The following is a 21,121-nucleotide window of genomic DNA, read 5'->3' as shown; positions in this document are numbered from 1 at the left end:
GCAGAACGAGGTTCTGGGTTTCATCCAGTCGTGGCCTGCTTAACCTTGCCTTTTGCAAAGGGAAGCAGGAAAGGGGCTGTCTCGTGTGTACCAGAGCTGAACCTGAAAGTCCCAGAGCAGGGTAGCGAGAGGCTCGCTTGTTTCTGCAGTGAGCCTGTCCCTGGCATTGCCCCCGAGAGCTCCCTGTGCTGTGGGGAGAGGATTTTGGGGGACGGAGCAGGGTCACGGGGCTCTTCTGTCTCTGGTTACGGCGCTCCCCCAGACCTGCCTTCCATGGGCTGAGCGCAGCCAACAGGGCTTCACGTCCAGGGGATTCCCCGGCCCCGTGGGATGTGTTGAGATGTCATAGTGAGCTTCTCGTTAGTCCAGACGATGAGGAAGAGGAAGAGGAAGACCAGGAGGAAGAGCAGGCTCCGGGCCCCCGTGTGTATATCGGAGATGTGCCGTCCGTAACGATCATCCCCAAGCTGGTGCCCCAGGTGCTGCCCGAGGAGCAGGAGGGAGACGAAGGGATGAGCGACTCTGACTCGGAGGGGCCCATCCTGTACAAAGACGACGAGGATGAGGAAGAAGATGAAAGCCATAACAGTAAGGCTGTGACATTGCAGCTCCCTCCTTGCCCCTGCTGAGCTCGGTCCTGGCTGTGCCGTGAGCTGTATCAAAGAGCTGGCTCACGCAGTGCTTGCAAGCAGCTGGCTCTTGGTTTCACGCCGTACCACGTCCTCTCCCCTGCCTTTTCAAAGCCTGCAGCAGCCAAACCTGTGCGTTCAGCTGGTGAGATGCTCTCCCTCCAGCCGCAGATGGTTAATGCAATAGCCTGTGCTGTCTCACCCCCTCAGGTGGGGCGGCATCAGCCGAGCTGCTGGCACGGTGCAGGGATGCTGGCGGCTGCTGTGCTGACCAGTTCTGGCACAGCTGGGAGCTGTGGTGCTGAGCTGGGAAAGCAAACCCCGGGGGAAAGCACAACTGTCGGGGCTGTGCTCAGGTTCTGCAGCCCTCAGTCACATCCCATCGCTCTCCCCGCAGGCACGCTGGCTAACAAAGTGAAGAGGAAAGACACGCTAGCCATGAAGCTGGGGAACACGGCCGCGGTGCAGGAAGAGAAGTTTGTCTTCCCTCGGAAGAGCAAGGAGGAGTGGAACGAAATTCGGAACCAGATCGGGTCGACGCTGACCAGGTACCACAAGCAGAGGAGGGTTACGTGCGAACTGTTGGTACGGCCGGGGGGGGTACTGGACAAAGCTGGTGTCTTGTCGAAGCAGCCTCTGCTGTGAAGGCTGGAATCTTCTCCTGGCATTGGGCGGTATCTCCTAACAGGCCTCTGGTTCCAGGTGTTAAATGGCTTGGGAGGGGAAAATCTCAAGGGGTACAGAAGCATAAAATACAGATGGCCTGTGAAGATGAGGACAGATGCAGGCAGTGCTGATGCATCAGTGCTGAGTGAAGCTGGGGCTGCTGATGTTCCAGTCTCAGCTCATCTGCCCTGAGAAGTTTCCCCTGAGCTTTTGGGGGTCACAGCGCTTCCCTAACCTGTGCCTGGGGCTGAGCAGCTTGCTTGAGCAGAGGGGAGGAGAGCCCCAGACAGGGCAGCAGTGATCTCCAGTGGTGACTGAGCAGCGCTGAGGAGGTTTGGGAGCACTCAGACCACAAAAGCAGTGGTGTTCTTCATCCCCTGCTGATGGATGACCAGATGACAGGCGCCTCGTGTTCTGCTTTCCTTTAGGCGACTGAGTCAGAGACCGACAGCAGAAGAACTGGAGCAGAGGAACATACTTCAACGTGAGTAACGCTCCTCCGGTGGTCCTAAGTAATACAAGCTGCCGTGTTTCCCATCTCACGTTTTAGTACGTGGATACGTGGAGTCTGCCTGAAGTGTACAGATGGAGATGCTGTGGTTACATCACTGTAGGAAAGCAGATCTGACTTTCCCCAGTACTTTGTTACCATCGGGACCTGGATAAAATCAGGCCTTCAGCAGTGGCACCAAGCAATAGAGTTCAAAGCATCACGTTGTGGCAGCACTACCTGTCCCCTGCCTGAAACCTCAGGGCTAAATATGTGAACTGGTTAAGACTCTGCTCTGAAGTTACACAGCAGGGACTGTTACAGGTTTCTGTTTGGGCTGGACCTTTATTTGTGGCCCAGACATTGCAGCGTTGCCCTGTACCATCCAGAAGGCAGCAGCTTGCTGTTCAGTGAGCGGTGTTTCTCGTTGCCACACCTTGTTCTGCAGCACTTTTAAACATCTTTGGGGAAAGGGAGATGTCAGTTCAGGAAGTTTCCATTTAAAATATTTATCTGCACTGCTGTTCTCTTTAAACTATTAGTATAATAGCTTTGGGGAAGAGCAATCTGCAAAGAGGCTTGGCTGTGTTTTGACAGCATGGCCATTAATCTTTAACATACATGCAGCTGGAGAGAATGACTCAGCCGTGCCATTATGGCCCACGGTACCACCGGCACTCGGAGGAGTGCTCGGTGAGTAAGGGTATGGAGCTGGGCTGCTCCCTCTGCCTGTAGGAAGTGCAGAAACGTAGTCAGGCTGATAAAGCTCGACATTCTTCTCTGTTCGGGTCCGGAAGGTGCTTTTCAAAACCTGTGATGCTTACTGGGAAAAAATCGTTGTTTTTTTTTTTTTTTCCCTTGGCAGCGAAAAATGAAGCTGACCGTCAAGCCGAGAAGCGAGAGATCAAACGCAGGCTCACCAGAAAGGTACTGCTGGCCGTCGTGCTGCCACTGCCATCTGGCAGAGCTGTCGGGGCCGGTGGTGGCTCTGAGCACGTCGCAGGCGCCTTGCTGCGGGTGCAGTCACGGGGCTGTTGTGTAACCGTCCCCGGTGCCCTCGGACTGCGGGATGCGGTCTGTCAGCCACGGCCAGCCCCTGGCACCGTGGCCAGTTTTGGTGCTGAGGGCTCTGAGGTGTAACAAGCGAGGTGAGCTCTGCTTGGCACCTGGCACAACAGTTTTGCCCGTGCTGGCCTGTTCCAGCAGTGCTTCAGTGGCCACGGCATTCGCACTGGGCTCCCCAAAATGCATTTCACAAACAACAGCTCGCGAGAAGCTGAGCAGAGCTGCTTGTAGCTGTGATGCCCCAGTTACTCGCTGTTACACGTGGCTGGGGAGTATCTTCCAAGGGCCTGCAGATATGAAATGTGAGTTCTGCTGTAGCTGAAGCAGAGAATGGGCTTGGTTCAGGGGTGTTGTGTGGGGCCACCCTGCAGTGGCTGTTCCCAAGCCCCTTGTTCTCTCTTCCTGGGAGTGTGGCCTCGGGTCTGTCCTTGTGGCCTCGTGAGCCAAACAAGACCCGTTAGAGGTAAATTTTAAGAGGATTTGCCTGGTCCCCTGCAGGCTGCATTGTGAGCAGGACCCCAGTGTCCCAGTGAGGGAACTGGTCTCTGTTTTGGTCTCTGGGGACAAGGCACACACTAACTTTCTGTTCTTGCATTCAGCTTAGCCAAAGGCCTACGGTGGCAGAGCTGCAGGCCAGGAAGATCCTGAGGTTTAACGAGTATGTGGAAGTGACAGATGCTCAAGACTACGACCGGCGAGCAGATAAGCCGTGGACGAAGCTCACTCCGGCTGACAAGGTACCAGGGAGCGTCCTGTTCCCAGGCAGGGCAGGGAGCTCGGTCAGGGTGTCCCCAGCAAAAGGCTGAGAGCCAAGATTTGCTCTTTTTTCTCTTTTTAACCTCTGCATCTTTCCCTCTGCCACCCCACCAAGCACCACCAGCGCACCATCACCCACGTGTGCTGTACCCAGCCCTGTTCCTGCCCCCTCCACGGTGACAGGGAGCCCACAGGGGCACTGCCTGTGCTGCAGTGAGACCTGTCTGGGCTTCTGGGTGGTATCAAAGGTTCGAGGCACAGGGTGCTGCTTGGGGGAGTGCAGTTTTTCAAAGGCTGAGGCAGGTTTCGGCAAGCTGGCGGGGAAGACGCCTGTTCTCATCTTCCCTGGCCACTTGTGGGGACTGCCCAGTGTGGAGGAGGTGGGGCAGATTAAATTCTGCCTGGTGCGAAGGATCTGTGAAAGTTTGGGTGGCTGCTGCAATCTGAGCTCCTTCCTCTACCAAAAGGAGCTGAGGGACTCAGGCTTATGTTTAAAAACTGCTCTTATTCTTCGCTTCGCCACTGAAAGGTGATGGAGATCTGCCCTGAGCAGGAGCGTTGGAGCCACGGCACCTTCTTGCCGTGTCTGAGCTCACTTAAAAGGAGGGATAGAGGGTTGTGTGCCCCAGCAGCAGATGAAGATCTCTCCCTTTTCCCGCAGGCTGCCATCCGGAAGGAGCTAAACGAGTTTAAGAGCTGTGAAATGGAAGTCCACGAGGAGAGCAAACAGTTCACGCGGTGAGACCACAGCGCTCGCGTCGTCTGTGCCGTTGGGGGAGCTGTGCTGCAGGGGTGCTGCTGGGAGGCAGAGCATGAAATCCTCAGGAAAAATGACCTGTGTGGCAGCTGCACATTTAACATCCCTTTCCACCTTGGTGTTCTCGGGTGGCAGGACATGAAGAGGTGTTCTTCCCTAAACTGGGGGGATCCTGGAAACTCAAAGTGGCCAGCGGCTGGTTTGGTGTGCTTCTGAAACCTGTGTGAGGCTGCAGCTGGACTGAGCTTTCCTGGGGCTAGAGGCATGCGGCAGAAGCCACAGCCACAAAGCACACTGCTCGTTAGCTCTGAGGTGACCCATGCAGGAACCTGTGCGTCGTGGCGCGAGTGATTCTTCCTCCTGCCCCCAAGCTGTGTGGCTGAGTGTCTGCAGAGCACAAATGCTTTCGAAGGCAGGGGTGAAACTGTTAGCAGCTTCAGTGAGGGCTGAGAATTCAGAAATGATTCAGTTTATTCTTTCTCACAATCTGTAATGCTTCAGTAACCGTTTAACCCAAGTTCCAAGGATGACACTTTGGTGTTTTTTTTTTCACTTGGCTTTTAGGTACCATCGACCATAATCTTCCAAGAAGGAGCAAGAGACCCAAGAGGACTGGAAGTTCTCTGCGTCCCTCTCCTGGGCAATACAGCAAGGGTAGAACCTCGACTCTTCCAAGATTTGCCTTCAAAACATATCCAGAAAAGGGCTTTCGGCCAGGGAAGGGGGAATCCTGTCTGAATGTAGCATTTCACTGGAACAAACACGTCTCGAGTGCCATCGGGCTGGAACTGAACACTATACCTCGTGCAGCTCAGCAATACGCCTCTCCTCGGCGCCAGCATCCCTGCCAGGAGTCCACGCACGTGTGAGCGAGCAGTTCCTTCCCCAGCTCCCTTTCTGTCGTGACGGGCCCGGTTCTCAGCTGTACATACTCCTTTTGGGTGCAAACCCCTCATTTCCTCTCTCTTTACCTAGAGGAGGGAAAAACTTGGCAGCTCTGGTGTCGGAGAGCTGAGGAATGGAGAGTGGATGTGCGAGGAAGCACGTGTGTATATTAGCTGTGTACAGAGAACCCTGTGCAGATGCTGAGCTGGCAGACAACTGACACGTGACTCGTAATTTTTTGGATTTGCTCGCGTCTGTCATATCTTTAATGTCCTGAATCACTACTGACCAACGGTTTGTTGTCCTGGAAGGGAATTGTATAGATATTAACATATGCTGCATCTTTTTTTTTTGTAAAAAAAAATCAAAACAAAAGAACTTAAAAACAGGAAAAAAAAAGGCAAAAAACAAAACACAAATGTATAAAGCATTCCCTCCCTGCTCTCTCACACCTGCGGTGATGTTAATGGATCTTGTCTTGAGAATATCTGGGCTCGTTTAACAAATCACAGAACCAGGAAACGACTGTTGCCTTTTTAAAACTTTTTAATTTGGGGAAGCTGTGGTAGTAGTAAATTCTTTTTATCGTCGCTTCCTCTCAGATGTTTTTTTTTTTTTTTACTTTCCCAAATCAGGGTGAAACTTGCCTTTTCTCATTTTTACAGCAAAACCTACTGGAAACTTGATAATTTCACTGTGTGGGTGGAAGGTGCGGGGAGGAGAAGAGGCTTAAAAAAAGTGACCTTAAAATAGATTACTCTTGCTCTTCTGAGAATCTCGTGTTGGTTCTTCCGAAACTTTGGGTTCGAAACCTGGTGTGGGCGCCCTGCAGTCTCATGCACAGAACTAACCCACGTGTGAGGTGCCACTAGCCACGAAGGGACTATCACGGGCCCATGGGGTGTGGGAATGAAGAGGGGGGCTCGCCTCCATCGCAGACGTGCCGGCGTGGTGCTCGGGCTGTTTTGGGAGCCCTGTGGCAGGCCGGGCCTCGCTGCGCTGCCTTCGCCCTCAGGGGGTGCGCGTCCCTCACAGCTTCCCCGTGTACAGTACAGCTGTAGACTAAATCATTGCGTTGTATATCTGTCTCCTCATCAACAGATTTTAATTATTGAATAAAAGTATTTTAGGATTTTTTTTTAAACTGTTGCTCTGGTTGTGTTTTAATGGCTCCTGTTGGAGGGGGTTGGGGGTTCACAGGTCTCTGCTCCCCAGAAGCAGGGGACATCGTGAGGTGGAGGGGACCCACAGGGATCACTGGGTCCAACTCCTGGCTCCACACAGCACCACCCCGAAACCAGACCCTGTGTCTGAGAGCATTGTCCAAATGTTTCCTGAGCTCCGGCAGGCTTGGGGCTGTGCCCACATCCCTGGGCAGCCTGTGCCAGTGCCCGACCACCTCTGGGTGCAGACCCTTTCCCTCACCCCCAGCCTGACCCTGCCCTGTCCCAGCTCCATGCCATCCCCTGGGTCCTGTCGCTGTCCCCAGAGAGCAGAGCTCAGCGCCTGCCCCTCCGCTCCTTGTGAGGGAGCTGCAGGCCGCCATGAGGCCTCCCCTCAGCCTGCTCTGCTTGGGGCTGAACTTTTGCCTTAAAAGTCAGTCAAATAAACTCTCTGAGGCTCACTTTGGGTTTTAGGAAGCAGGCGTTCTTTAATTGTGGCACCAGACACAAGGGATCATCCCACCCAGTGTGTGCACCCAGTTATCTAGGCTACAGCGGTTACATACAATCAAACCATGCACATCCAGCAGGTTTCCAATAACCAACACATTCATACAGTTTCCCGTAACATTAAAATATGTAAATGGCCCTGACGCGTGCACAATCGTTCCCACTGGTGTTTTTTTGGGGGGAATCTGGTGATTGTCAGTGGTCTCCCTCACAGTGTTTGCTGCATGAACCCAGGCCTTGTGCATGCTGGGGCCATCTGGTTCTTTTTTATCTCATTCCAGTTTGGGCGTGCACACTAAATGAAGTGATTTCTCCTCAGCAAGAGCGCTCAGGCGTTGGGACGGGTTGCCCAGGGAGGTGGTGGAGTCCCCGTCCCTGGGGGTGTTCAGGGAGAGGTTGGACGTGGTGCTTGGGGACAGGGGCAGGGGGTGGGGGGGGTTCCATGACCCCAAACCCCCTCAGCCCCTTCCCGCCTTCCCACTGCGCATGCTCCCCCTCCCGCTGCGCCCGGCCCCTTTCCCGCCAAAACTCCTTTTGCACACGAGCCGCTCGGCCCTCCCTCTTGCCCTCCGCACATGCGCGCCCAGGCCCCGCCCCCGGCCGCTCTATAAATACCGCCGCGCGCAGCCCCTCGTTCTCTTTCCACGGCGGTGGGCGGCGTTTGCAGAAGGTGAGCGGAGCGCGGCACGGCCTTACCTTCATCTCTCTTTTTTTTCCATACTATTTTTTTTCTCGTTTCTTGTCTTTTTCCCCTTCTCCTTACTGTGGCGCATGGAGCCGGGGACCTTCATGAGGGCTGCGGAGGGCGGCGCTGCTCGCAGCCAGCCCCGGGCCTACGTGCGCCGAGCGGCCTGAGGGGAGGGGGATACCCCGAGGGGGGGGGCAGCGCCGCCTCTCACCGCCTTCTCTCCCTTCCCACAGGTTCGTTCCTGATCCTCGGGCCGGTGTCGCCCAGTTTGCTCCACCAGTGAGTGTCTCCCTGGGTCTGGGGGGTCATAAGGGGGTGTGGGGAGGCCGGGAGGAATTAAGGGGGTGTGGGGGGGCTGGTGGTGGGTATAAGGGGGGGGGGGCAGACCCCAACGTGGACATCCGGAGAAGTAGCTCTCTCATGGCTCTGTCCGTGTGGCGCACGGGAGCGTAGGCCCTCGGGCCTGTGACGTACAGTCCCCTTCCACGACGTTGGAGAACAAGCCGGGCCTCGAGTCTGCAGCCTGCATATTCCTACTGCTTCTCTGAGCCCTCGGGCCGTTACAGAGGAGATAAACCATGCAGGAAACAAATTACACAGGGGGGCTTTAGTCGGGGGCATGGGGAGACAGGGGGGTGCAGTTTGGACAGTTTCAGCAATTATTTAACGCCTTTTCTTTGTTGTTTTAGTTGAAAAGCTCGATGTTTCTGGAGCACTGCTTTGGAAGGTGAGTGATTCTGCACAAATGTGTAGTTACCTTGTCATCTTGATAGCTTACCCTTTAAAAAAGCTTTAAGTACTTGTTTTGAACTGGCTTATGTAAGTTGAAATGGATCAGGGGTTTGAAGTAATGAAATGCCAATAGTGTTTAACAGATGCTAATGGATGCTTATACATACAGTTATATATACAATATAGATGTTTAACACCAAAAGTTTAGTTTGTGAGTTCCTTAGATCCTGAGCTTTTGTTGGACTGATAAGAGGCCTGCTCCTAAATATTAGAAAGACGGGGGAAAAACTGATGAAGTAAAGGTGAATGATGGGGCTTAATTGGCTTCTGATGCCTTACTGCTCTGTAAACTGCAAAGTCACGGAGGCCCTGGCTTAGATCCTTGCCCTTGTGAAACCTGACCTGGCTCAGCCATTTTGTCATCTCAGCCTCATCTGAACAAGAACAATCCGTGTGCACTCATCAGACTCCCATGTTAATCACTCCCAAAGCAGACTTCTTGCGTTTTTTACCCCTGGGAAGGACGTGTCAGTAATGTGGGTGCTGAAGCACTGGGGAGAAGGGAAATGGAAGGCACGTGGTTTGCTTAACGAGGGCTGGGAGCATGTGGCTGTACTGTCCCTGGTTGTGTCTGTGATGGGCTAGCAAAATGGATTGTGCTTCATGCCAGGTTATAAGTAGGAAAATCCACGTGGGACACAAGTAATAAGCTTTCTTGATTTTTTTTTTCTTGTTGCAGACAGTGATAAAGGCTTGTGAGTGAGTGCCACCAACAGCAGCCTGCGTACCCAGTGAGGGTGAGGTGAGTGTGCCCCAAGCACAGCTCCAGCCCAAATGCTGAGCAGAGGTGGTGGGCAGGGGTTTGGTCCCTGCAGGGGGTACAGTCCGAGCCTCTGCAGAGTTCAGAGTGAGCTGGAAATGGGAGAAGGTGCCTACATGTGGTGACCTCCTCAGACCATGTGCTTCATGCTGGGGGCTTGCAGTGACCTCCAGAGCACCCAGAGGCTGTGGGGGGTTGTGTGGCTGCCATGAGCAGGGGCTGAACCCCTGTGGGTGAGCTGCACCCTGAGGAACATGTGTGAAGAGCTGGGGGCTCTGGTGGGTTGCCATGCCTCATCTACACCAGCTGGGGAGAGTGCCTGTCCAAGTACCACCTGAAAAGGAGCCCAAGAAGAGAAGTGAGGCACTGGGAGCTGTTGTGGCTGTGGGGGAGGCTGCCTGGTGCTGGGGAAGGGGGTGAGAGCTGGAGCATGGTGTGGAGGTGGTGTACAGCTGGTGGGCAGTGTCCATCTGGGAAGTTTGGGGTTTCTGTGTTCTGGGACCTGTGTTGCTGTGCCTGACAAATAAAGATCTTTGAAATGGTGTTGTGTGGCTGTTCTCTCTGGTATGACTGCTAGCCCTTGGTTTGCTCTCTGAATGGAGCTCAGAAAACCCCAAGGAAACATTCCCAATTCTGTGTTGCTGTGGGGTTGGGTTCCACCCCCTTGGGTGGGTGCAGCCTGCCCTCTGCTCCTGGGACTGGGAGGCTCAACGTGACCAGCACTGGGTGTACTGGTGCAGACCCCAATAATGAAAGTTGGGTAACTTCAGAGCCCTCAGGAGTGTGGGGGTGGGGGTCTGGGGGCTGTACCTCTGGCTTTAGGGTTAGATTAGGACTTGGTTAAAGTTAAACATACTCAGGTGTTTCTCCCCTCTGTTAAGTGAAGGACTTAGAGCTGCTTTAATTCCTGGTGGACCTGTGAACACCTCGGGAGCTCTAACCCTGCCTGTAAGTAGCTGCTAGTGCTGGCCCCAGGGCAGGGGCTGGGGGGGGGCGCTCGGAAACGTATTAAAAGGGGGGAGGAGAAAGCGAGGGGGTGTCGGGGGCTGGGCAGCAAATTCCATGGAGGAAAAGTGAAAGTGAGACTTGGGGGGGAACGCTGAGCTGGGGAGGCTGAGCGAGTTGCGGTGCTCGCTTTGGGGAAAGAATTGGCTAAAACGGGGCTGAAAATTGCTCTGGGGGCTGGGGCCAGCGGCTTTTTTTATTTGAGGGGGGGGCTGCCGGGCCCCTGGCCGTGTTCCTGATCGCTCATGGGGCAAAGAACGGAGCTGGAGGGGCTTGTGGGAAGCCCCCCAGTGGCGTTCATTGCCGGGGGGGGCGGCAAACCCCTTGCTGTGGGGCCCCCCCTCAAAAAAAAAAATCACCCCATGGGGGGGGATGCTCCAGGTCCCTCCCGCACCGCCCCAGCCCCTCGTTGGGGGGGGTGCAGCCACCCCAGGGCTCCCCCACGTCCATACCCGGCCCCCCCCAGCAGCCACCACCAGAGGGCGCCGGTGCCCCCCCATGTCCCCGGTGTCCCCCCCCGGGGCCTTCCCCGCGCATGCTCGGGGCCGGGAGCGCGGCGGCGGCGGCGGAGGTGGGAGCGCGGCCACGGGGCTGGGGGCACCGGGGGGGCACCGGGGAGGGGGGTGGGAAAGGGAAAGGGGATGGGCACCGAGGGGGGGGGCCGGGGGTCGCTGCTCTTCCCGGTGGGGCGCAGTTTGGGGCCCCCCCCGGCTCGGTGTTGGGCTGGGGAAGGCCGGGGAGGAAGCGGAGGGGGGTGGTGGGGAAGGACGGAGGGACGGACAGGGGGCGGGCGGGAGATTCAAACGGGGATTAGTGGGGAAGGGGCTGGGGGGGGGCCCGGGGGGGCACAGGGGGTGCTCCCAGTCCCTGGTTTCTCCCTGGGGTGGCCGCGGGGGGGGTTTGGTGGGGAGGGCAGAGCGGGCTCGGGGCACGTGGGGGAGGAAATGTGCAAGGAAAACAAAAAATGGAGAGGGTACAAACCGGGGGGGGTCGGTGCCCAAATCCTCACCCTCAACCCCACAGGGGATGGAGGCTGCAGCGATCGCGGGGTGCCCCGGGGGGAAAAATCCCGGCTGGGTGACCCCCCAACAGCGCCTTTGTCTGTTCAGGTCTCAGCCACCATGCCGGGAAAACGCGGCGCAAAGAAAAGCCCCGTGCCACAGGACGAGTCTCCTGCCAAGAAAAAGCTTAAAGGTACGAAAACTCCCCCAAAAACTCCCCCGGGAGGCCCCTAAATTCCCTGCGGGGCTGTGCTGGAGGGGTGTCCCCCCCCCCCAGCATGCCCCATGGCTCCTTTCTGCCCTCCCCCGCAGTCAGCCACCCGTCCCACCGCACACAGCCCGGCCTGGTGCTGTCGCTGGGGCAGGGGGACGTCGGGCAGCTGGGGCTGGGCGAGGGCGTGATGGAGAGGAAGAAGCCGGCCCTGGTGCAGCTGCCGGAGCTGATCGTGCAGGCGGAGGCAGGAGGGATGCACACCGTGTGCCTCAGCGAGACGGGCAAGGTGAGAGCGGCGTTAGGGCTGGTGGGGAAGGGGCAGCGCGGGGACGCAGGGGGGAGGCTGAGCTGTGCCCCCACAACAGCTCGGGGATGTCCTTGTGTCCTGGAGTGAGGTCGGGATCAGACCCTGCTCCGTCCCCGTGATGCTGCGGGGTGGCACCTTGCAGGGCTCCCCTGCTGCAGCTCCTGGATGGTGTCTGTGCCACCGACCTCAAAGATTTTGGGGTGCAGAGGGACGAGTCGGCCTGGTGGGGCTGCGTCCCCTGGCTTCATGCACGTCCTGTTAAATTCTGCATCCCTTCCTGACCGGGTCACCCTGCAGATCTACACCTTTGGCTGCAACGACGAAGGTGCCCTCGGGCGCGACACCTCGGCAGAAGGCTCTGAGACCACCCCGGGGCTGGTGGAGCTGCAGGAGAAGGTGGTGCAGGTCTCGGCGGGGGACAGCCACACAGCAGCGCTGACGGATGACGGCAGGGTTTTTGTCTGGGGCTCGTTCCGGGTACGTCGATTTGTTAGGAAAGCATTGGAAGCCCTGCAGGGGGTTGCTGGGCTGCTTCAGTGACTCACTTGGGTGTGTGTGTGTCTCCTCCCGCAGGATAACAACGGGGTGATCGGCCTGCTGGAGCCTATGAAGACGAGCTCCGTCCCTGTGCTCCTGCAGCTCAGCTCGCCTGTCGTTAAAATTGTCTCAGGTGAGCCAGGTCTTGGGCATGCACACGTCAAGCTGCTGGATGAGGCTGTTTGAGCCTTGGCTGGCGGGTGAGGGTCCAGAGGGTCCGTGCCCTTTTTCCTGGGTACAAGGGTCTGCTTGCTCCCCTCTGGCTCCTGAGTGAGCAGACCTCGTGTCTCTGCCAGCCCCAGTGGTGTTTTTCAATCAGGTTGGGTCAAATATTAACATGTTTTACAGTTTAGCTGTACAGTTAGCTTACAGTTGGTCTGAAATGCTTTATGGTTAGTGCCCTGACTGCCGCCCCGTGTGGTTGGGGCACTCACCCTCTGGCTTTTCCCTGGCAGAGCAGCCAGGGAATTCATCCAGGGCCCAGGTGAGGTTGGGGGTGCCTCTAAACCATCCCAGTGAAAGTTCTGTGCAGTTTCAAATGGAGAAATGGGATCAGCAAACCCCATTGAATTCTAGAAAGATTGGACAGCCGGGGTTTTGCTGTGACCCCTGGGTCTTGCTGGGGTCCCTGGGGATCTGGACGGTTGTTGCTGCTCGCTCACCTCCCGCGTCTCCCCGCAGGGAACGACCACTTGGTGATGCTGACGATGGACGGCGACCTGTTCACATGTGGCTGCGGCGAGCAGGGCCAGCTGGGGAGAGTGCCGGAGCTCTTCGCCAACCGAGGAGGGCGGAAGGGGCTGCGTGAGTGGCTCTGGGGCTCGGGGACACTCGTGGCTGCGGGGAGCGGGCTGCGTGCTTGGGCTCCAACACTGAGCTTTGCTGAGGAGCAGAGACCCACACACCCACCCCAGCCCTTCCCCAGCAGCTCAGGGGCTTGTTTGTAAATCAGTTGCTTGAGTTGGGTGGTCAAAGGGGTGATGAAAAGGGTGCAGAGCGTTAGTTCTCATCCCACGCCTCATTTCTCGTCCCCAGAGCGCCTGCTGGTCCCACAGCGTGTCCCTGTCAGAGGCAGAGGCAACAAAGGCAAGATGCGCTTCCAGGACGCCTTCTGTGGGGCTTACTTCACCTTTGCTGTCACGCAGGAAGGGCACATCTACGGGTTCGGCCTCTCCAACTACCACCAGCTGGGTGAGTTTGCTTGGTCCCTCCAGATCTGCTGCCTTCATGGTGGCTTTTGTGGGAATCCAGAACTCCTTGAACCCACCGTGCGCTCCCAGCACTCAGTTTAGGACAAACTGGAGCTGGAAATGGGTGGGGGGATCATCCCATGTAACTCTGGGTTTAGTTGCCAGCCCTCAGCCCATGGATTTGAGCAGAAATGCTCAAACCTTCAGTGCTGGGACTGGGGGAACTGGGCTGTGAGTGGGGTGAGCCCCAGGGGGACGGCTCAGTGCCGGTGCCTGGCCTGGGCTGTCCGTGCCCCTGTTCCTGACGTGCCGGGGTTTGTGCGTCCCGCCCCGCAGGCACCCAGGGCACCGAGCCCTGCTTCTCCCCGCAGAACCTGACGTCCTTCAAGAACTCCACCAAGTCCTGGCTCGGTTTCTCTGGCGGGCAGCACCACACTGTCTGCGTGGACTCGGAGGGTGAGCCCCAGTGGGGTCGGGGGGGGGCTGGGAGCTGTGCCGAGCACTGCAGGGCTCCTGTGGGGAGGTGTTGGGGTGCGGGGGAGATGCTGATTCCCTCTGATTCCCTCTGAGTCCCCAGGGCAGCGTGGCTGTGGTGTCTGTGTGAGCCATGCAGGGGCTGTTTGGCTCTTCCAGAAGCACAATCCAGTTGGAAAAGTGGCATGGATTTGAGGCAAAGAACAGGGGTGATAAGAAAAACCCATGTAGGGTCCTGTACCCCACTGTGCAGCTGGGGGGCCCCAAGTTGGGATCTGGGGTGTGCTGCGGGACCGGGCAGGGAGGAGCGGTGCTCCCAGCTCCTCTGGGATCAGCTCTGGGGGAGGAAAAGCCCTCCTGCAGCAGGCTTCCCTCCGCTTGGAGTCACCTCCTGCACATCTCTCCTGCTCCAGGTAAAGCCTACAGCCTGGGCCGGGCCGAGTACGGCCGCTTAGGCCTCGGGGAAGGGGCAGAAGAGAAGAGCACACCCACCGTCATCCCCGACCTCCCCAGCATCTCCTCCGTGGCGTGCGGCGCGTCGGTCGGCTACGCTGTCAGCAGTGACGGTGAGTGGCAGGCACCCCCCGCCCACGGAGCGCTGCCCACCCCTCCTCTGCCCCTCCTGGGGGGCTGCCCAAACACCTCAACCCCCCCCCGGGGCTTCATCACAGGCTGCTGGGGCAGGATTTGGGCCAGGTCCCAGCGCTCGCAGCCCCTGCCAAGCACCCAGCCCGCGGGAGCCGAGCAGCAGCTGCTCAAATATTTTTGTGGGCACTTGGCAGCAGGGTTTGGGGAAGAGTGTTGACCCGGGAGGGGGTGGCTGAGCTGCTGGTCCCTTCTCCAAGCTGTGAACTCGGCTGCTGCGAGAGCTCTTTGTGCTCTGGCATTGCACTGGCTTGGCTGGAGCACGTGCAGCCCACAGCTGTGGGAAGGATTTGCCTGCACGAACAGGCGGCGTGTTGATGGATGGGGGGGGAAACCTGGCTTAGAAGCAGGCTGCGTGATGAAAAACTGCTTTGAGGGAGGCCAAAATACCTCAAAATTCCTCCCTTCTCTGCTTCTAACCCCTGCCTGCTTCTCTGGCACTTTCGATTTCCCCTTGCTTGGGGATTTCAGAGCTTCGCCCAGAACCCAAACTCATCTCTCCTCTGTTTCAGGACGAGCGTTTGCCTGGGGCATGGGCACCAACTACCAGCTGGGCACCGGGGAGGAGGACGACGTCTGGAGCCCCGTGCAGATGACGGGCAAGCAGCTGGAGAACCGCGTGGTCCTGGCCGTGTCCAGCGGAGGCCAACACACTGTCTTGCTGGTCAAGGACAAGGAGCAGAGTTGATGAAGCGGCTGCAGCACAGCGGGGTCGCGGGGCCCGCGCACACACCCACCTTCTGCCCTTGGCCCCTTTTTGGGAGGCTGGTTCCCAGCTCTGCTCTCTCGCAGACCACGTCAGGGAAGGCAGGAGGGCTCCTGGAGCCGGGCCCCGAGGTGTCCTGGCGGTGTGCGCGTGGCTGGAGCAGGGGTCTGCAGGGATGCTCGTGTTTTCTGTCTGCAAGTGTCTGTCTTCCCATGGTACCAGGTGCTCTGCCAGCTCATCCAGTTCAGCTCGGTCCTAACCTGCTCTCAGTGCAGTGACTAGATGGGTTTTCCACCTTTTTTTTTTATTTTTTCCTGGCCCAGCAAAGCTGAGTGCCTTGTGCTTCACTGCACAGAAGGTTTGGGCAGCCGGCTTCCTGAGGTTCCCTTGCTCCGACGTCCCTGGGTGCTTCCCCCCACCCCCTTCACCTGAACATCTTTTACCTCTGTGCCCAGGTCTCTCCTGTTACAGATCTGTCTGCTGCCACCCACCAAAGCCCCCTGGGCTTGTTAGGGTGATGTCTCAGCCCAGCAGAAACATTCCTGTGCAGGAGGGAGCTCTCCTTTTGTTTCCCTCTCACACACACTTCTTGCAGTGGCGCAGAGGTGCTGAGGGTTGGATTCCTGTGCCCCACGCTGGGTGTTGCAGCCTGGGGAGGGGGACGGCAGCTGGGTGCTGCCTGGGACACGAGGAGCAGGTGCTGCGAGTGGGACTCCTGCTGCTGGAGAAGGTGGGCTGCTCCCAACCACCTCCACTTCTGAGTCTGAGCCAAAATCCCCCCAGAAGCGAGGCCAGGAGCAGGATCAAACATTTCCAACCTCCCTCCCTCCATCTCTTTTCTACAATCTCTTCCACTCTTGCTCTTTGCTCCCGTCACCTTGGGAAGCCCAGCAAAGCCGATGCCACGGAGGGGACTCAGTTCTTCTAATTCTCTCTTTAATTTTCTCCTCCACCTGGCGAGGAAGGAGCTTCCTTTGCTGTTAAGGCCTCGCTGAGAAGACAGAAACCAAACCCAGCTATGCACCTAATCCCTGCAGACTGCGGGACTCTCCCCGTTGTCTCCGGTTCTTGCTCCAGCTGGTCTCGCTCCCTGTGCCCGACCTGCCCCGGTTTTTCTTTCCGTGCTGCCTTCCAGGTACCTGGACTGAGGGGGGGGCTCCGAGGAGAGATTTTAGGTGTTAGAGCGAGAGGGGGAGGCGGTGGGTGTGTGTGCGGGGCAGGGGGGTGGGACTGGGCGTTGTACAATGGCTTAGGTCGAATTTTTTTAAAGCAAATGTAAAGTATTTTGGTTGATTGAGGAAGAGAGGAAAAAAAAAAAAAAGTAATCTTTTAATGTTTGGAATAAACTGAGTTTTGATAAACCCCGGGCTTTCCCCTCGGTGTGGGGGTGGGCAGCACCTCCTCGGGCACAGCGCTCGGTGCCGAGGGGCTGAGGTTTGGGGTCTGTGCGTGGCCAGGGCTGGGTGCGGGTGGCCAGGGCGCTTTCCATGGGTGCGGGGACACCCTTGGGTGCTGCCTGCACCGGTGCCTGTGCCCGGGTGCAGTTTGGGGACGCGGCCGCAGGATGGCAGCAGGAGGAGGCGCTGGGGACGGCAGGGCGCAGGGAAGCGGGGCGAGGAGGGGAAGGGTCCTGGGGGTCCCGCTCGCCCCATCGCAGCAGGGGACGGCTGTGGGGTGGGGGCCAGCCCCATCCTGCCCCCAACACCACCGGGGAGCTCGGGCTCACTGGTGGGAGCACATTTACACTGCAGACAGAGCATCAAGGCACTGTGACCGCATCCTGGAGCCTCTGGTGTCTGTTCCTCATTAACCAGTTTGGGAGCAGGTTCCTTAATGAGCCTCCAGCCGGGGATTTGGGTTTGGGCACGTGGTTGGTTGGGTAACGAGGAGCTGGGCTCCGGGCAGCCCCAGCTCTGCTGCTCCTGCATGTTTTAGGCTCGCTTTGAGATGCATTTGGGGATGATTTGGGCATGCAGCTGGAGAGGGGAACTGAGCAGAAGGGGAAAAAAAAAAAAAAAAAAAAAAAAGAAAAACAAAGAAATTAGAAAAAAAGGAAAAAAAAAGAAAAGCCATCCCACTAAAGAGCTGTGCTTGGTGGCCGTGGTGCTGGGCTCACAAACAGCTCCTTTATTTTCCGTGTAAGTGTGATGTTGGGATGTGGACCCAGGGAGCATCTTTTTTTGCCCATTCCCTGTAATTCATCACCCGTGTGGGCTGAGCCTTGGGCACGTGCCCACCACAACCTGATGCTGCTCCCCGGGACCCTCGCCCCCGCTCCAGCCCCTCCACACCCCATAGGGAAATCTCTCCGGGGCCTGATTCCTGGGGACAAGCTCCACATTAATGCCTGTTACTCCAAAACCAGCGTGGCTATTTTTACACCCCTTCCAGGGAAAACAAACCAGCTCCCCCCCCCTTCCCTTTGCAGCCCTTTTCCTGCGCCCACCAGCGGCGCCGTGACGCAGGGCTCTGAATTTGGGCAGCTCCGGTGCGCTGTGCGTCTGCACGCGCCTCGCTCCGACCTATTTAGAGCTAATGAGTGCGGGGAGCCTTAATCCTGCGAGACGTGGGGATCCTCTGGCGGCGCGTGGACGGGGTGATGCTGACAAGCTGCCTCGGCCGCGGGGGCTGCGGGAGCGGCTGCTCGCTCCGCTGCATCTCCAGCCCTGGCGGGGTTGGGGCTGGTTTGGGATTAAATGGCTGTGGAGGGGCTGGGCTTGGGGGCTGGGGGTGAGGTGTCTGGGGTTTGGGGGCTTTGGGGCAATTTTTGGGGGGTGTGAGCGCCTCCTGAAGAGGGTAGGGCCTCTGTAAAGGTGATGGCTCGTTCAAAACTCCATGGAAAGCATCTTTAGGAAGAACAAAAGGTAAGGGCTTGAGCTCAGCCCGTTGCTGAGCCCCTGCTCCCATTTTGGGCCAGTTTTTGCAGCACGGCACCATCCTACATGTGCTCCCCAGCCTCATCCCCAGCCGGGAGCTGCTGCAGTTGGTTGGGAACAAAACCCCAGCACCCACCCGCCCCACTTCTGGGAGCAGAAACCATCCCCTCGTGGGTGAGGAGCCCGCTGGAGCTCTGCAGAGCTCGTTGGCTTTCCAAGAAAGAGGGGGGAACGTGGCTGGGGAGAACAATCGCACAAACAGCGGAGATTAAAATTATCAGCCTCGATGAATCAGCTCGCGTTGTCTTGGGAGCCGGAGTGACGCTTCGAGGGGAAGTTGCTCCAAATTTGGGGCAGGATGAAGCCCCTGCGGACGGGGGTGGGAAGGAAAACAACCGGGGAAAGGGAAACGTCTCATTAACGTGGCTCTGCGCTGGCAGGTCCATGGAGGGAGGACGGGGGCGTTTTGGGGATGAGGAGGAGGAATTTGGGCCCACAGCAGCTGTGGGGTGCAGGACTCGGTGCGCTGCTGGGGGGTGGCTTTTGTCACCTTCCCCGTGGCTCACGCTTCAGGAGCTGGGACCAGAAGGAGCTCGGTGCTGCCTTCACCACGCACCAGAGCAACTCAACATCCCCAGCAAAACGCTCCCAGGTCGGGTGCCACAGCAGGGGCAGAGCCTTTGCAGCACGGGGGGGGTGACAGCAGGAGCGGGGCCTCGGGGACAGCACCCAGCGGCCGTGCCCTGCTGCCCTGCGATGTGTGGGGGCCACCGAGCCCCCCAGCCCCCAGCTCCCCCTGCCTGATCCTCACCACCAGCGGCTTGCACAGGTCCCGTGCTCCCCATCCTCGTGCGCCGTGGTTCGGCGTGTGCAAGAAGTGCTTGGCGTACGGGAAAAATACGATCGTGATGTGGGTTTGGGGCTTCCAGCATCTGCGGAGGATGAGCGCTGCGAGGCTCCCTGGGCTCGTTGTGCGCGCTGAGCGCTTGTTGTGCCGCTGTTGTTCTGGTTGCTTGCTCGGATGCAGAGCAGCTACCTGTGCAGCGCTCCCCAGGGACCCCCGGGAGGGAGCCGCGTCTGCCTGCGAGACGGTCTGGGGGCTGCTGAGTTGATTTCTTGTCCTCCTTTTCCTGCCTTGAAGAGGAAATGAGCTTTAATTAGTGGAAAGTTTCCTGCTGGCGTCCTTTTGGGAGACCTGAGCGGCCTTTGGCAGCTTTTACGCAGCCCCACACACACCGGGGCTCTGCGCTTTCTCTCTCCAAGCCCTAACCCTAATTATGGCCCCCACCCGACACCTACGTTGCCAAATCCTCCCATCAAACAGCGCTCACAATGGGAGCCTTTTCTCCCTGGGCTCTGGGAGCTGGCTAATTAAACTGCCTTGTGCAACATCGTCAGACCTTAAGGAGGAGTCTGCAGCCGAACTAGAGGGCTGGGCATCTGCCCCACCTGGTCCCAATGGTAAGGGCAGCGCTGAGCAGGAGCGTGGGCAGCACATCCCAGTACATCCCAGTATAACAGGGCTGGGCACTGGAGTGCACTGGGTCTGTGCTGCCAGTGCAGGGCTCAGCTGCTTTTTAGCTTTGGCGTGAAGGCACGAGTGGAGCAGGGTACGTAACTGAGAGGAGGGGAGGGAAATATAAAAAAAAAAAAAATCCCTGGTAATTATTCATGGCGGGTTGTTTTTTGCTTTTTAAATGATAAATCACAAGTCAAGAAGCATCTCTTCAGGCCTGAGAGCCTCAGCGCATCCCAGGCTGCTCTGCGGAAAGGGTGGTGGAAGATATCTCCATGTCCTCGCCACGACAGGCAGACTTAGTCATTTCCTTATGCATAATAATGCAATTATGAAGTCAGTCTAGACCCGTGGTGCAGACAAAGAAACTGGCGGCTGCGTAATTAATCACACGTGTAAGAATCAAGCGCGTTACATTAGGGTTCATTATTTTGTGGAGTGATTAAAAAAGAGGAATGTTCGCTGCAGCAGCAAATGTCTTCTAGGACTGCAAATGTGTTCCCTGAAACTCTCTGTGAGGTGCGTGTGAGCAGGGGCTGCATGGCAGCGCGGTTGGCACCGCCTTGTTCCCAGGGCTGTGAAATTGCTGGAGCCGGTGCTGGGGCTCATTTTCTGAGGGTCCTGGATGAAGGGAACCAGGTTCCCCCTCCTGCCTGCCCCCTGGTTCCTCACATCAGCATTTTGACCTTCACAACTTTCCCTTTCCCTGGCTAAGGTCCCAGGGATGCTGTGCTCCAGCCCCGTCGCAGCGCTTCCCAAGGTGCCGTGCCAGGAGCGATAATCACCCTAAAACCCAAAGTCTCATTAAGCGGCAGGAGAGTTACAGGCTCCAACGCCCCTTTCCGTTGCATCTGCACTAAATCCTCATTTGCATTTAAATTACAAATGTCATTTGGGCCAGGCTTTGAGCGGCTGGGCTATTAAACTCAAACTGTATCTTGATGACCTGCGGCGGAGCCGCCTCGAGTGCCGCTGGTTTGGTGCGGAGCCGGGCTGCGTTCACCCAGCATGGGAGAGGTTGTCAGACCTTGAAGGTGGAACTGCAGCGATGCCTCGGTTCGGAGCAGGACAGAGGATACTGCTCACTCTGTATGGGACTTTTCCTTTGGGATTGGGGCATTGGCCCTGCACTCCCTGAAAAGAAAAATCCTGCTTTGTTTGAGCTTGGCAGCCTGGGTGGGAGATGCGGGGTGTGGATTCATCTCTGGGAAGCTGCTGTATGAGCCCCCTCGAGTGTTGTCTCTTTTACGCTTGCCTTCCACCACTGGAATGAAAGAATTGGGGTGAGCACCCCGCTCTGCCCCACAGGTGCTGGTTTTCCTCCCCACAAGGGTACCATGGGGAGCACAGCCCCTCCCCAACCACCAAACCCCCCAAAACGCATCCCTGCTCATTTTCAGCATCCGAAAATCAAAGGAGAGCTGGAACCTCTCGTCTCTCTCTTTTTTATTATTTAGAAAGCACGGATCCTATACAGCAATGCCAGCAA

General features: G+C 57.4%; 2 protein-coding genes and 1 non-coding gene across 6 annotated transcripts in view; all 3 read left to right on the top strand.

Moving 5' to 3' along the window:
* The window catches only part of PHACTR4 (phosphatase and actin regulator 4), a 67,138-nt gene extending 61,503 nt beyond the window's left edge, over positions 1 to 5,635 (top strand). For all 4 annotated transcript variants that reach the window (XM_032202372.1, XM_032202373.1, XM_032202374.1 and 1 more), the window contains 7 exons: positions 365 to 588; positions 1,027 to 1,177; positions 1,724 to 1,779; positions 2,651 to 2,712; positions 3,450 to 3,587; positions 4,268 to 4,344; positions 4,928 to 5,635. In XM_032202372.1, the coding sequence (XP_032058263.1) occupies positions 365 to 588; positions 1,027 to 1,177; positions 1,724 to 1,779; positions 2,651 to 2,712; positions 3,450 to 3,587; positions 4,268 to 4,344; positions 4,928 to 4,943 (724 nt within the window). In that variant the 3' untranslated portion in view covers positions 4,944 to 5,635. The remainder of the gene's footprint in view (positions 1 to 364; positions 589 to 1,026; positions 1,178 to 1,723; positions 1,780 to 2,650; positions 2,713 to 3,449; positions 3,588 to 4,267; positions 4,345 to 4,927) is intronic.
* Positions 5,636 to 7,569: 1,934 nt separating this feature from the next.
* Positions 7,570 to 15,342, top strand: RCC1 (regulator of chromosome condensation 1). Its single transcript, XM_032202068.1, has 14 exons — positions 7,570 to 7,591; positions 7,843 to 7,888; positions 8,299 to 8,336; positions 9,081 to 9,143; positions 10,043 to 10,109; positions 11,276 to 11,360; positions 11,480 to 11,667; positions 11,986 to 12,165; positions 12,262 to 12,358; positions 12,907 to 13,029; positions 13,261 to 13,416; positions 13,752 to 13,871; positions 14,303 to 14,455; positions 15,047 to 15,342. The coding sequence occupies exons 6-14, from the start codon at positions 11,288 to 11,290 to the stop codon at positions 15,220 to 15,222; spliced, it is 1,266 nt and encodes a 421-aa protein (XP_032057959.1). The 5' UTR covers positions 7,570 to 7,591; positions 7,843 to 7,888; positions 8,299 to 8,336; positions 9,081 to 9,143; positions 10,043 to 10,109; positions 11,276 to 11,287; the 3' UTR covers positions 15,223 to 15,342.
* On the top strand, positions 7,998 to 8,202 carry LOC116498236. The gene has a single exon (XR_004254160.1). It is a non-coding gene; the product is annotated as a small nucleolar RNA SNORA73 family (small nucleolar RNA).
* Positions 15,343 to 21,121: the final 5,779 nt, after the last annotated feature.

Source organism: Aythya fuligula, chromosome 23 (genome assembly GCF_009819795.1).
Source record: "Aythya fuligula isolate bAytFul2 chromosome 23, bAytFul2.pri, whole genome shotgun sequence".
NCBI lineage: Eukaryota > Metazoa > Chordata > Aves > Anseriformes > Anatidae > Aythya > Aythya fuligula.
The sequence above is the reverse complement of the archived record's forward strand: the minus strand, read 5'-3'. Positions and strand labels throughout refer to the sequence as shown.

Bases quoted from the DNA above. Each gene is read 5' to 3' on its own strand.
- RCC1 (XM_032202068.1), top strand. From the start codon at position 11,288: ATGCCGGGAAAACGCGGCGCAAAGAAAAGCCCCGTGCCACAGGACGAG. The intron at 12,359-12,906 runs GTGAGCCAGGTC...GTCTCCCCGCAG, and splicing joins TGTCGTTAAAATTGTCTCAG to GGAACGACCACTTGGTGATG. The intron at 13,417-13,751 runs GTGAGTTTGCTT...CCCGCCCCGCAG, and splicing joins CTCCAACTACCACCAGCTGG to GCACCCAGGGCACCGAGCCC.